The 12,201-nt window shown below is 41.1% G+C and overlaps 1 protein-coding gene across 3 annotated transcripts in view; it reads right to left on the minus strand.

The window, feature by feature from the left end:
* Positions 1-2,433: 2,433 nt before the first annotated feature.
* NTRK2 (neurotrophic receptor tyrosine kinase 2) overlaps positions 2,434-12,201 on the minus strand; it is a 442,841-nt gene continuing 433,073 nt past the window's right edge. For all 3 annotated transcript variants that reach the window (XM_060199493.1, XM_060199492.1, XM_060199491.1), the window contains exons 17-18: positions 10,216-10,374; positions 2,434-8,346 (exon numbers count right to left, since the gene is read on the minus strand). In XM_060199493.1, coding sequence (XP_060055476.1) covers positions 8,161-8,346; positions 10,216-10,374 — 345 coding nt within the window. In that variant the 3' untranslated portion in view covers positions 2,434-8,160. The remainder of the gene's footprint in view (positions 8,347-10,215; positions 10,375-12,201) is intronic.

Below are 12,201 nucleotides of genomic sequence, written 5' to 3' on the forward strand. Positions count from 1 at the left end.
TTGGTGCACCACCACTTGACCCCAGACCTGTCTTTACTTTAAGCATTTCAGCCACATCTATGTAATGAAGGAGATTAGACTTAGGGTTTCATGCTTCCAAGCAATCCACTCTACCAGTTGAGTTACTTCCATGATGACCTTAAGTTTTGCATTTGTAGTTACTTTACTCTAAAGGCAAATCCTCTAAGAGTAATATAGAGGGACATTTTAAAAACATTTTATTTTATTTTTCAAGAATGGAGTGGCTAATAGGGAGAGAGAGCGAGAGAGAGAGAGAGAGAAAGAGAGAGAAAGAGAGAGAGAGAGACCTGCATCACTACTTGGTGGATTATGAAGCTTCCTCACTGCAGGTAGGGATCTGGATTGATGGTTTGAACACTAGGTAAAGTTTGTGCTCAACTTGGTGCACCACTGCTCTATTTGAGGAACACTCTATTTTTTTAATGTTTTATTTATTTATTTATTTATTTATAGTCAGAAATTGAGAGGGAAGGGAGGGATAGAGACAGTGAGAGACAGAGAGACACCGGCAGCACTGCTTCACCACTTATGAAGCTTTCCCCCTGCACGTGGGGACTGGGGGCTCGAACCTGAGTCCTTATGCACTGTAACATGTGCTCTCAACCAGGTGCGCCACCACCTGGCCCTTGAGGAACATTCTTAATGGGGAAGGCTAGACAAGATCCACAGAGAAACAAGAGAAATCCTTGGAAACACAACTTTAGATTTGTAGTTTAAGTTCATATCATTATAATTATACCAGTAGCAGCAATATTAAACTATTGTCTGGAAAATACTTGGATTTATAATAGTCCAAATTAAGGTGTGGCTGGCCAAGATATCAGTGGTTCTTTCATCAGAATTCTTTCCTTCTTCTTTTTTTTTTTTTTCTAATTGCCACCAGGGTTATCGCTAGGGTTCTGTGCCAGCACTAAGAATCCACTGCTCCCAGAGGCAATTTTTTCCTTTTTTTTTTCCTTCCTATTTTGTTAGATAGGACAGACAGAAATTGGATAGGGAGGGAAAAAGAGAGACATCTGCAGCCCAGCTTCACTGTGCATAAAGTTTCCCCCTATAGATGAGTGGAGGGGGTTGAACCCTGATCCTTGGGCATGGCAACGTGTGCACTCAAGTAGGTGTGCCACCTCCTGGCCACCTCACACAGTTTCTTGAGTGGGGTATACACTTCCACCCCACAGGGGCACACTGTCCTGTTTGGATTTTTGGACAAGCTAACATCCCTTTTACACAGTTTTGAATCCCTGGAGTCCCTGCTGAAGTCTTAAACCTGATCACAAATATTTTATCTCAAAGAAACCTTAAGGCACTGTGAGGAGGTGTTCCTGGGGCGGAGTTCACAGGAGTTTGTTTTAGAGACAGTTCCTTGCCAATCCCATGTTCCTGAAGCCTGTAGCTCTAGGAAGGTTGCCCAGATGTCACCTATGCTTCTCAAAGGAAGTGAAGAGGGGAAGGCCAGAATGACTGGGGATACAGAGAAATGGAGGTGTGGGTGCAACACACACCCCATTGGGAAGAGGCCCTTCCTCCCTCATCTTTATGGTTTCAGAAAGACAGGTTAACAGAAAGAGCAGGAGTGTGTGGCAGTTTTGATATGGTTACCTCTGCTTTGAGGTAATTCCAGTTCTCTTTGCTGCCCCAACTCTTTGATGACCCTCCCTGGAGCATTTCTCTTGTAAGTTTCTTCAGTGAGATTTCTTAGAAGTCATGGGGGTGGGGGGTGGTGCTTCTAACCTCTCCTTTTCTCTGCTGCCTAGCAAGGTTGCCGTGAACCAGGTGGCACTGTTCACATGCAAACTCATTGAAATTCAGTACAATTTTAAATTCAGTTATTTTGTCACCACACTGGTCACGTTTCAAGTACCAACGTGACTAGTGACAATCATATTGGATAGTGCAGACAGAACATTTCACTTGGAGGATACTTGGAAGAAGACCTATTGGGCAATGATAGTCCTCTTCCTCAGTACTGAAAGTGTCCGCTTACATGGGCATCAGTCAGGAGAACTTGTACAGAAGGCTCCCCACTCACATTGCCTTCATCTAATCACACTGTGACCTTGCTAATATTTATTCATTTAGATAGTAAGGTTTGTGCCTGCATGCTACTACCACTACTGTCAGCAAATGTTTTGTTTTTTAAGAGAGGGAGAGAGAGGCAGGTAGAGACGGACATCACAGCACTGTTTCACTGTGCATGAAGCTTCCCTTGTGCAGGTGTTTGCATGTGGTAGTCAAGAGGCTGAACCTTGGACTTGATGTTTGGCCATGCGTGTGCTCTGCTGTATGAACTATCTCCTGGGCCTCTGCTATGACTGTTCTGAAATGCAGGCAGGGAGGCAGACAGAAAAAAAAAAGGTGTACAGGGTGTCTCGCACACAATGTGCATATTTTTCAAGTAAGTGTCATGTCACCTTTAGTCTTGCATTTTTGAGGATGTATTTATTATAAGACATCATTTTTATTAAATACACTGTAGTACAAGAGACTTTCCATGTCAGGTTGAGAGAAGCTGGTCACATGATTTACAAACAAAACTTTTTTTTTTTGTTTTTGTTTTTTTAACACTGATATTCTGGTGTCACTTTGAAATCAGCCAAGATGCAGAGGGTCTTAGTAAAGCAATAGACCTTAAAACATTGCAAAACAAGAACCGGTAAGTATCAGCACAGAGACGTCACATTAAAAGGAAGAGAAAGCAAATAGAATGGTAGAGAGTTCCAAATACCAGGTCACAATTTAAGGGGCAATATATCTTCAGAGAGATATTGAAATATGTGTAAGTATACGGCCCGGATATGTACAAACATCTCTCCATGTATCAGAAGCAAATGCAGAGAATGGCCACATCTCTAGGCAGATTTGTAAGTGATAGGTAATGATCAGTGAGTGCAAGGAGCAGTATTTCACCATATATGATTTTTTTTTTTGTCAAGGGTTTACGTATTTAAAAATCCACATTTAACTGAAAGACCTTGTATTTAAAACACTTTCCGCTGTTGTATGCATTTTTTAAAGCAATAGTAAGATATACAAGCTGCAAGATGTAGGCCTGTCTTTACATCTCCTTTCATTTTCTCCCACCTTTTTTTCCCCCCAGCTCGAACAAGTGGATGACAACAACTTTGATTACGTTGACCATTCAATCAACCTTCACTCACATTCATTTTAACTAGCACACACACCAAAGAAAGAAAACAAACATGGACCTGACCTAGAATGCAAAGACTAAAAATAAATAAATTAATTTAAAAAATGACATCCCCATGTTTTTCCCGTTTCGTCTCCTGAGACGTAAGTTAAGATGGCAAAATAGTTGCTTGGTTGCTGTTGTGAAATTCACAGTGTTTGCCTGCAACATGTATACGACAAATATATTTTTTGCTTTACTTTGTGTTCATAATAAATGGAGCAAAAGATATCTATTTCTATATATACATACAAATAAATAAATAAATAAATAAAGGATAAAGGTAAAGAAGGGGGAAATGCAAAAACTAAGAGTATTTGAGAAACTTTGCCTTGAGTCTCAGTGATTCATTCCAGCCCTGACAATCGTCGTGTACTCTATATAAGCTACAAATCCATCCCACCCTGAATTCCTTAGAATAAAAAGCACTTACTATCAGAACCTCCAAGTATCTGCATTCCTAAAGCATGTTTACTGGTCAGCTGTTTGGGCAGAGAGGTCACTGGTTATCCCACTGGTTATCATCTGATGCAATGTTAATAGGGACGGACCAAACTCAACACGGAAAGTTAAAGTTCTCAAGTGGGAGGAGAGCAGCAGAATTGAGGGTATGTGGTATACATATATTTGAGTAGCTGTATCATCTAGTATCACTAGCATTATAGAAGGTCCAATGGAAAAAGAAAAAAAAAAGAACGAAAGGAAGGAAGGACAGGAAGAAGAGAGCAGGAGAGGAATGAAGGAAGAAAGGGGAGAAGAGCAAAGAGAAGAAAACGAAGAAAGAAAATAAAAAATAAAAACTCCTGTCCTGTTATCTTGAGTCTTTGCAAAGGACAGCAGTTTACACTTGTTGTCACTTGCTTGGATTCACACTCATGTGTGAGGATCCCTTAGAATCACTTACCTTTTAGTGGAATCTTAGACTTCCTACCACTCATCTTCAAAACTCCCCAACATTTCAGCTCTCTCCTGAATTGCCTGGCCTCTGAACATGGGGGTGGGGTGAGGGGTGTGTGTGGGGTGTCACAGTAGGACAAGATGAGCCTCATACAAACGTGCACATGATTTCAAAAACAATTTTCTTTTTACTGGACCTTTACATAAGGAGATCTATTTCAGTATGCATTTTCCTTTGCAAGGAGCCAGAGAGAGGACTTGATGTAGTGGGATGGCTTTGATTCAGTTGTTTTGGCAAGCACATCATCTTCAGTATGCCTTCCACCCATGCAGAGCTGCATAGAGTTGAAAGTGTGACGTAGTCTACCCACATGGAGAATGGGGGCACTAACAGCAACATGACATTATAAAGTTTTGGTTATTTAGCAGATTTTAAGCAAATTATTCCTACTGCACCCTACTTATAATGATCTTTATAACAGTGTGCCTACACATTTATACATAAACACACAAACACAGTATGAGTGCGTGTTTGTAAATGTATAAATCAAGCATTTATAATGCACATATAAATAACATGAAAATACCACAGGTAGCGCTGATGTGAATGTAAGCATGTAATATGAATTCTGATATGATCCTTTATAGCACAGTCCAAAAAGTTTCCTAAATAAGCCCTATGATGACATTGGTTCAGTGCACAAGGGTTTAGCTGAAGCTACGAGCATTATATATCATGATATCTCAGCTTCTTGTCATCTCCTGTATCTCACTGTGTTCTCTAACTAGAGTCTCTGTGAACAGAATCATGAACTTTAGACTCAGAGGACTTAGGGTTCAGTCCCAGTGGTGCCAGGAAACCAGCCTGGAGATGTTTTCTCTCTTATTATTTTATTTATTTATTTATCTTTATTTTTTATTTTTTAGCATGCTGTTGAACTTCTCCAAGTCTTGAATTCTTCACCTAGAAAGAAGTGGGAATAATTGGCTACCATGTGTGAAAAGTGTTTGGGAAGCTACAAGACAACCAGACAAGTAGAAATGTTAGGGCTACAGGATTAAGCTTAGTACTACTCCTGTTGTAGCTTTTAACACACATTTGATGGCAGGCTGTATTCTGTGACCACTACAGTTTAGAAAGGGGAGGCCCCTTTTCTAAAAATGAGGAGAGTCTGAGAAGAGGGGATGGTGGAGGAACCATGGTGAGTATTCTAGGATAGTCTGTGGATCATTCATCTCCTTTTACAAATAATCCATCGGGTACTTTTTCAATGCAAGACATCTCTGAAACCAGCACATACTCTTGAGACAACAGAGAAAAATAAGAATCATCAATATAAATAACTATAAAACTTTGTACTTGCATAGAACCTTTCATTTCAAGACCTGGAGGGACTTATCAGAAGGTAAAAACAACATTTTTTTTTTCCCTTCAGAGGAAAAAACACAAAACTAGAATGAGTGGAGTGCTCCCATCTTGTCACGTGCCTTCAACAAATCCCTGCTTTAGAACTGCACAGCCCTCTTTGAATTTGATCCCTTAGGCTTTTGGGCTCATCGCTGATGGAATCTAGAAAAGTTTTGTACAAATCTGCCCCCTTCTTTCTGGCTTCAGAATGCCACAGTGTTAACAGTACCGTGGGTCCTTAATAGGATATATACGTGCAAGTGCATATATATCATGGAGATATGGCTTTCGTTATATTATTATGTATATTCTGGAGGGGTTGTTTTTTTCACTAGCAAAGAGGACAAACCACTTAACCCCTCTGTTTCCTAGGCAACGCACAGAACATGAAGGAATTACAGGGCTTGTCTTGGCCACTTCCCCTTCTCTTGACCTCATATTATTGTACCTCTTTTTGTTCTCTGTGAATCAACACATTTTTTTTTTGAGAACTGGTTTCCAAAGCCTAATAATAGAAAACAAGGTAATTAAGGGCACAAGCAAAACTCTAAACAGGGGATTGATTGCACCTTCAGAAATAAATATGAATATAAATGACCTATGGTGAACTAAAGTCACTCCTTATCAATCTGGCTCATGTGATAAAGATGTCAAGTTAGCAATATTCCCCTCACAGAGGGTAGCAAGTTCTCTTGAGGAACAGAAATACTTTTCTTCCTTGGTATAACTGATCATCCAAATAGCTGCAAATTTCGATTTAAATTTATAACCTCTTTTCACAATAACCAGGACTATGCCCAGAAGCACATCTCCAAAGCTTGGTGTGAACATAATCTCCTAATGGCATGCTGTGCCCACTTCTCCCCTTTTTACTTCTTTGAATGGAGTGAAGGAAACAAACAAAATAACAAAAAGAAGGAGAGAAAGAAAGAGAGAAAGAAAGAAAGAAAAATTCTGACAACGGAGTACACTTGGGATGAAACCACTCTCCCAACCAGAGGCAGAGCACAGTCTTGGTCTGTGTACACTGCATATCAAAGCATTAAAGGCCCACCCACGGGGAGGCTTCCTTCCCCTTTGGGAGAGAGACTGCCCTTCCCACAGTCATACAGTGGGTTCCATGTGGATGAGGCCATCCAGGCTTCAGGGTCCATATTCAATACAAACCAATCACCACCAAACAACCCCATGACATTTATACTCAGCTAATGAGCTCCATTAGCTTCTTCTCCTAATAATAAATGTTAGTTAGGCCTTTTTCAAGTCTGCTCTAGCTATCAGGGGCACGATGTCTGGAGTGGTAGTTTCTGCACATAAGTTATTAAGTCGACAAAGACCATGCATAATTTTGCTTGCACAGTTAAAAGGATGGGCTGAATGGAGGGAAGGGGCCAGAGGGAGGTGCTCGCTGAAAATTTTGATATTAAGAGAAACTTCCCTCCGAATCTATAGTTAATACTTTTTCTAGTCCTCGGCTTTCCCACCTGACTCTGAATTGCTCTCCGCACATGAATCCACCTGACCTTGACAATGACTCAGTGAATAATGCTTGGAAAACGCATTAGTACTATCACCACAACCTGCAAAGCAAGACAAGACTGAGGCAGGTCTGTGATGCGCCATCTTATGTCACTGAAGCCGCCTTTTCTCTTTACTAGATTCCAGTGTTTCTGGTGTTGGGAAGAGAATAGTCCATGGCACAGAGTTCAACAGTCTGGTTTTTGTTGTTGTTGTTGTTTGTTTGTTTTTTAACTCCTCAGAAAGGTCCTCTTGGGAAGGTGCCGAATACATTCCTCCCAGCTGACAGACGCTGGGGTTTTCCTAAGTAAGGACTGACACCAGCTGATCCCAATGGTTGTCTTTGTTCCTCCCATAGTGTGGTTTATGACACATCTTCTTTCTCTCTGGCTTAATCTCCCATGCATAAAGGCTTTCCAGATTGCACACAAAGTTTTCCTTCTTCACACCCAGGCTGAAGCCATCCAAAAACAAGAAAAACAGCAATAAGAATAAATAAATAGAAGTGAATCCATAGAAACTCTCAATGTCTGTACAGCAGAAGTGACAAAGTTTAAGTCAAATGTTGGTTTTCCCTTTTTTTCATCCACATCAAAGGCAGGAATACAACAAGGCATTGTTAGTTGTGGTGGGCAAACTGGAGAGTCTGCTGATATAACAAATTAGGTTTGTTAAGGCCTTTGTCTATGCAGAGTTAATAGTAATGCAGAAGCTGGATTGGTTCAAAAAAGAAAGAAAGAAAGAAAGAAAGAAAGAAAGAAAGAAAGAAAGAAAGAAAGAAAGGAAGGAAGGAAGGAAGGAAGGAAGGAAGGAAGGACTGGGACTGTGAAGCAGAAAGACTCAAAATCCAAAGCAAACCAAACCCAGAAAGAAAAAAAAGACAAAAACAAAGTAAGAAGCCGAGGGAGATGGAAAGAGAGAGAGAATGCCAAAAAAGAAAGCCACACTGTATCTACGGATAGAGAAGTACACATTGCTTCCCTCTGAAAACTTCTCAGTGTCTTTGCTGTTAATACCATCAGTGTGAAGAACAGCAGATTGGTGGCATCCGGCGGCAGTTATAAGACTTTCATCCTTTCGGCTATCTGAGGAGGTGCTTTGGGAAGGATTGGTCTGGGGTGCAAGGGTCCTAGCCTAGAATATCCAGGTAGACCGGAGATGCCTTGGCCAAGTTCTGAAGGAGGGTGTGGATGCCCTTGATGTTCTTCCTCATGTGTGGCTCCCGCTGCCAGCATCCCAGCATCAGCTCATAAACCTCCTGGGGGCACGTACGAGGTCGCTGCAAGACTCGGCCCTGAGTGATGCATTCTATCACCTGGAAAGAATGGAGATCAAAGACAGGATCAGGTGGGCTGGGAGACAAGCATAATGGTTATGCAAAAGACCCTCATGCCTGAGGCTCGAAGGTCCCAGGTTCAATCCCCAGCACTGCCATAAATCAGAGCTAAGGAGTGCTCTGTTCTCGACTTCTCTGTATCTTTCTCTATCTCTCCAACTCTCATTAAAAATAAAATAAATAAAATAGGTTTTAAAAGACAGGATCAGACAAGAGCAAAACCAAAAGTTGGCATTGCAGAGAGGGCTGCTCCCAAGAAGTCCACATGGTGTTAAGCTATGTTGTTTTTTTCAGAGTAGAGATGGGCTTTATATCCATTTTTTCAAGCCACAAAACTGGTTGACAGATCTTTTGTCTCTATGGAAAGCTCCAAAGCCTCATTCTGGAACTTCTGTGAATTTTTTAAAAACTTTTTTTTAAAGATTATTTTAAATATTTATTTATTTCCTTTTTGTTGCCCTAGTTGTTTTTACTGTTGTATTTATTATTGTTGTTGATGTCGATGTTGTTGGATAGGACACAGAGAAATGGAGAGAGGAGGGGAAGACAGAGAGGGGGAGAGAAAGAGAGACACCTACAGACCTGCTTCACCACTTGTGAAGTGACTCCCCTACAGGTTGGGAGCCTGGGGCTTTAACCAGGATCCTTCCACTGGTCCATGCACTTTGTACCATGTGTGCTTAACCCGTTGCACTACTGCCCGACTCCCACTTCTGTGTATTTTTTAAAAATTAACAGATTTTGTAATGAAAGAGGGTGCTCAGGGAAAGGGGAGTGTGAGAAGACTAGAACACTTTGGCACTCAGATGCTGGAGATCAAACTCAGGAGCCCATGCTTGAGAGTCCAGTGCTTTATCTACTGTATCAATCCCCCAGGCCATTGGGATAGGTTTTTTGTTGTTGTTGTTGTTTTGTTTTATTTTCAGCGAGATTTTTTAAAATTTCTTTTTGGGGGCATTAATATTTTACAGTTGACAGTAAAATACAATAGTCAGTACATGCATGGCATTTCCCAGTTTTCCACATAACAGTTCAACCCCCACTAGGTCCTCTGCTGTCATATAGGTTTGTTTTATTGACTTGAGATGGAGTCTTATGCTACTTTAGTGTCAGGAAGTTGACTGACAAATCCCCAAATATAAAAATGAGTGTTGATTTTTGAGAGCAGAGCTGGTAGGATATATATGAACTTGAAGACAATGTGAGGTGCCTGATGAAGAAGATAGGGCTCATGTAAAGAGTGGCTTATCAAAGCAGAATGAAGAAACAAAATACTTGCCTTTTTTTTTTTTTTTTACCAGAGGACTGCTCAGCTCTGGCTTATGGTGGTGTAGGGGACTGAACCTGAGACCTTGGAGCCTCAGGCATGAGAGTCTCTTTGTATAACTGTCATAATATTTATCTACCCTCTGCCCAATAGCTTCCATTTCTTTTTTTTTTAAAAAAATTAGAAGCAAAGTTTTTAATGAAGTGTTCAAAAAGGAAAGAAGTCTGAAAACATACGGCAGCTATCCAAAAAAACTACACGGACACTCAAGGTGCTGTGATGCCACATCTGGTACTAATTTAGATGATGAGCAGCATGAAATGATTCCTCAAGCCCACCAACTGAGAGTCACAGGTACATCCCCCAATACTGTGCTTTTTTTTTTTTTCTCAAAAAACTCTTAAATGTAGAGGGTAGCCAATTTAGTCCAAATTTGGACTGTGTTTCGGTCATGACCTTTAGAAGTATAGTTGGCTCCCACTACACCCACTTGAGATTGTGTCCTGACTTCTGGCTAAGGGATATTTCTTGGCATCAACTCTTAGAGTGAGGAGGGGACCCTGGTCTATCCCACTACGCACCTCATTGTTTGACAGCTGGTACCAAGGCTGTTTGCCATATGTGAAGATCTCCCACAACACGACCCCCAGGCTCCAGACGTCACTCTCGGTGGTGAACTTCCTGTACATGATGCTCTCTGGAGGCATCCAGCGAATGGGCAGCATTGTATGGCCTCCGACCTGGCAGAAAAGCAGCAAACAAGGTGTCAGTTACACCAAGGCCAAGTCCAAATCCTGCCATCCAAAGAAAAAGTTGTGGGAGTTGGGGTGGGGGTCCAGTTTTGCTTGCTTGTATTTGTATTTATTATTTTTTATGGAGACAGAGATAAATTGAGAGGGAAGAAAAGAGAGGGAGAAAGAGAGACACTTGCACTAATGTTTCACCACTGATGAAACTTTCCCTTGCAGGTAGGGAGTGGGGGCTTGAGCCTGAGTTCTTACACACTGTAACATGCACACTCTACTTGGGTGAGTTACTGTTTGACCTCTTGTATTTCTAATACTAAGTATTTATAAACACATAGGGGAAACATGATTCCTTCGTATTCTCAAATGGTAGAGAGACAGAGGACAAAACAGTCAAAGCAGTTCTTTCACCAGATTTGCAATTTTTTATTTCTCAGTAATATGTAGAAATGAAGATGATGACTGGGATAGATGCTCATTTGGGATAAAAATCACACATATCCTTTCAAGTATGTCAATAGCTCAGTCTTTTGATTAACAAGATCATTGACCAGAATAGCAAGTAGACGATTCCTTAGCCAAAATGACCCACCAGGTGATTCAACTTCCTTAATAAAGATAGAATTCCCTTTGCTTTATTCTATTATGAGAAGTGCACAGCATTGTCCCCCAAACCCTCTCGCCACACCCTAGCAGTGAATGCGGCAAAGACAATTATTCCTGATTAACAGATGAGATGACATGGCATGAAATTAGGGACACAAAAAAGTCAGGCCCCTGGACCCCAAGCTCAAGACTTTCCTCTGCTCCAGAGTACTGCTATAGCACTGAATTTATTCATATACGTTAAGTGCAGTGTTTGAAAAGCACATCTTAGAAAAGACATGACAAATAAAATGGCAACAGCATTAACACAGGCCAAGGGAAGTTGGTTTGACAAAGGAGACTTCCTACTTCCCATAAAAAAATTGTCAGATTGGTTATTTGGGATGGGGGTGGATGTCTAATTTTATAAACCATGACGATAAGTCTGCCTACTACCCTTATGGGTGGTAATGCCCACTTTTATGATGGTAACCCCCCTGCATAGCTAGTACTAATGACCTGGCTGTCTTTCAGACAGCAGGTGAGCACAGAGGACAGCAGGAGTGAGACTGTCAGCCCCTGAGTTCTTAGGTTAATGTCACAAAAGCTTCCACCAGATTAATATGCTTAATATCCTTTTCTGATTTATTAAAGGAAGGGAATCTGATAACATTTCTCCAAAATACTGTTGAACTTCAAGGCCAGAGAACCTGAGAGTTTGAGAAATGTCCAGTATATTCAATGATTTCAGATGATGCACACATGCATGCACATATACACACACACACACACTTGAAAGGAAGGCAGTTTTATTTATTACTGTGGCCCTATTGGCCTGGCCCTATTGGTATAACCATATTGGTGTATTTCTGAATAGATATAAGCCTGGCTTACTCAGTAACCCCACGTGCCAGTCTCCTGGATTGAAAAGACAAATGCAATCCCAGCTAATTGGACCTGTCATCTTGCAGTCTGGTAAGGTCAGTGAATAGCATGTGACCTGACCAACTTGACCATTAAAAAGCCTTCTTTTGTCCCAGCAGGGCACCTATGGAAGCCAAAGCAGCAGTTCTGACTCCCAATATCATTCCCTGGGGTTACATTCCATCTCACAAATATTTAAGCAAGGGTGTGATGGCAAGTTGCCAAGTAGTACAAATAAAAAACAAATGTCTGATTGTTTTTGGTTGCAGTACAGTATGTGGTTTCTAAGTTTCAAAAACTATACAGTGACTG

This window comes from Erinaceus europaeus, chromosome 10, assembly GCF_950295315.1.
Source record: "Erinaceus europaeus chromosome 10, mEriEur2.1, whole genome shotgun sequence".
Lineage (NCBI taxonomy): Eukaryota > Metazoa > Chordata > Mammalia > Eulipotyphla > Erinaceidae > Erinaceus > Erinaceus europaeus.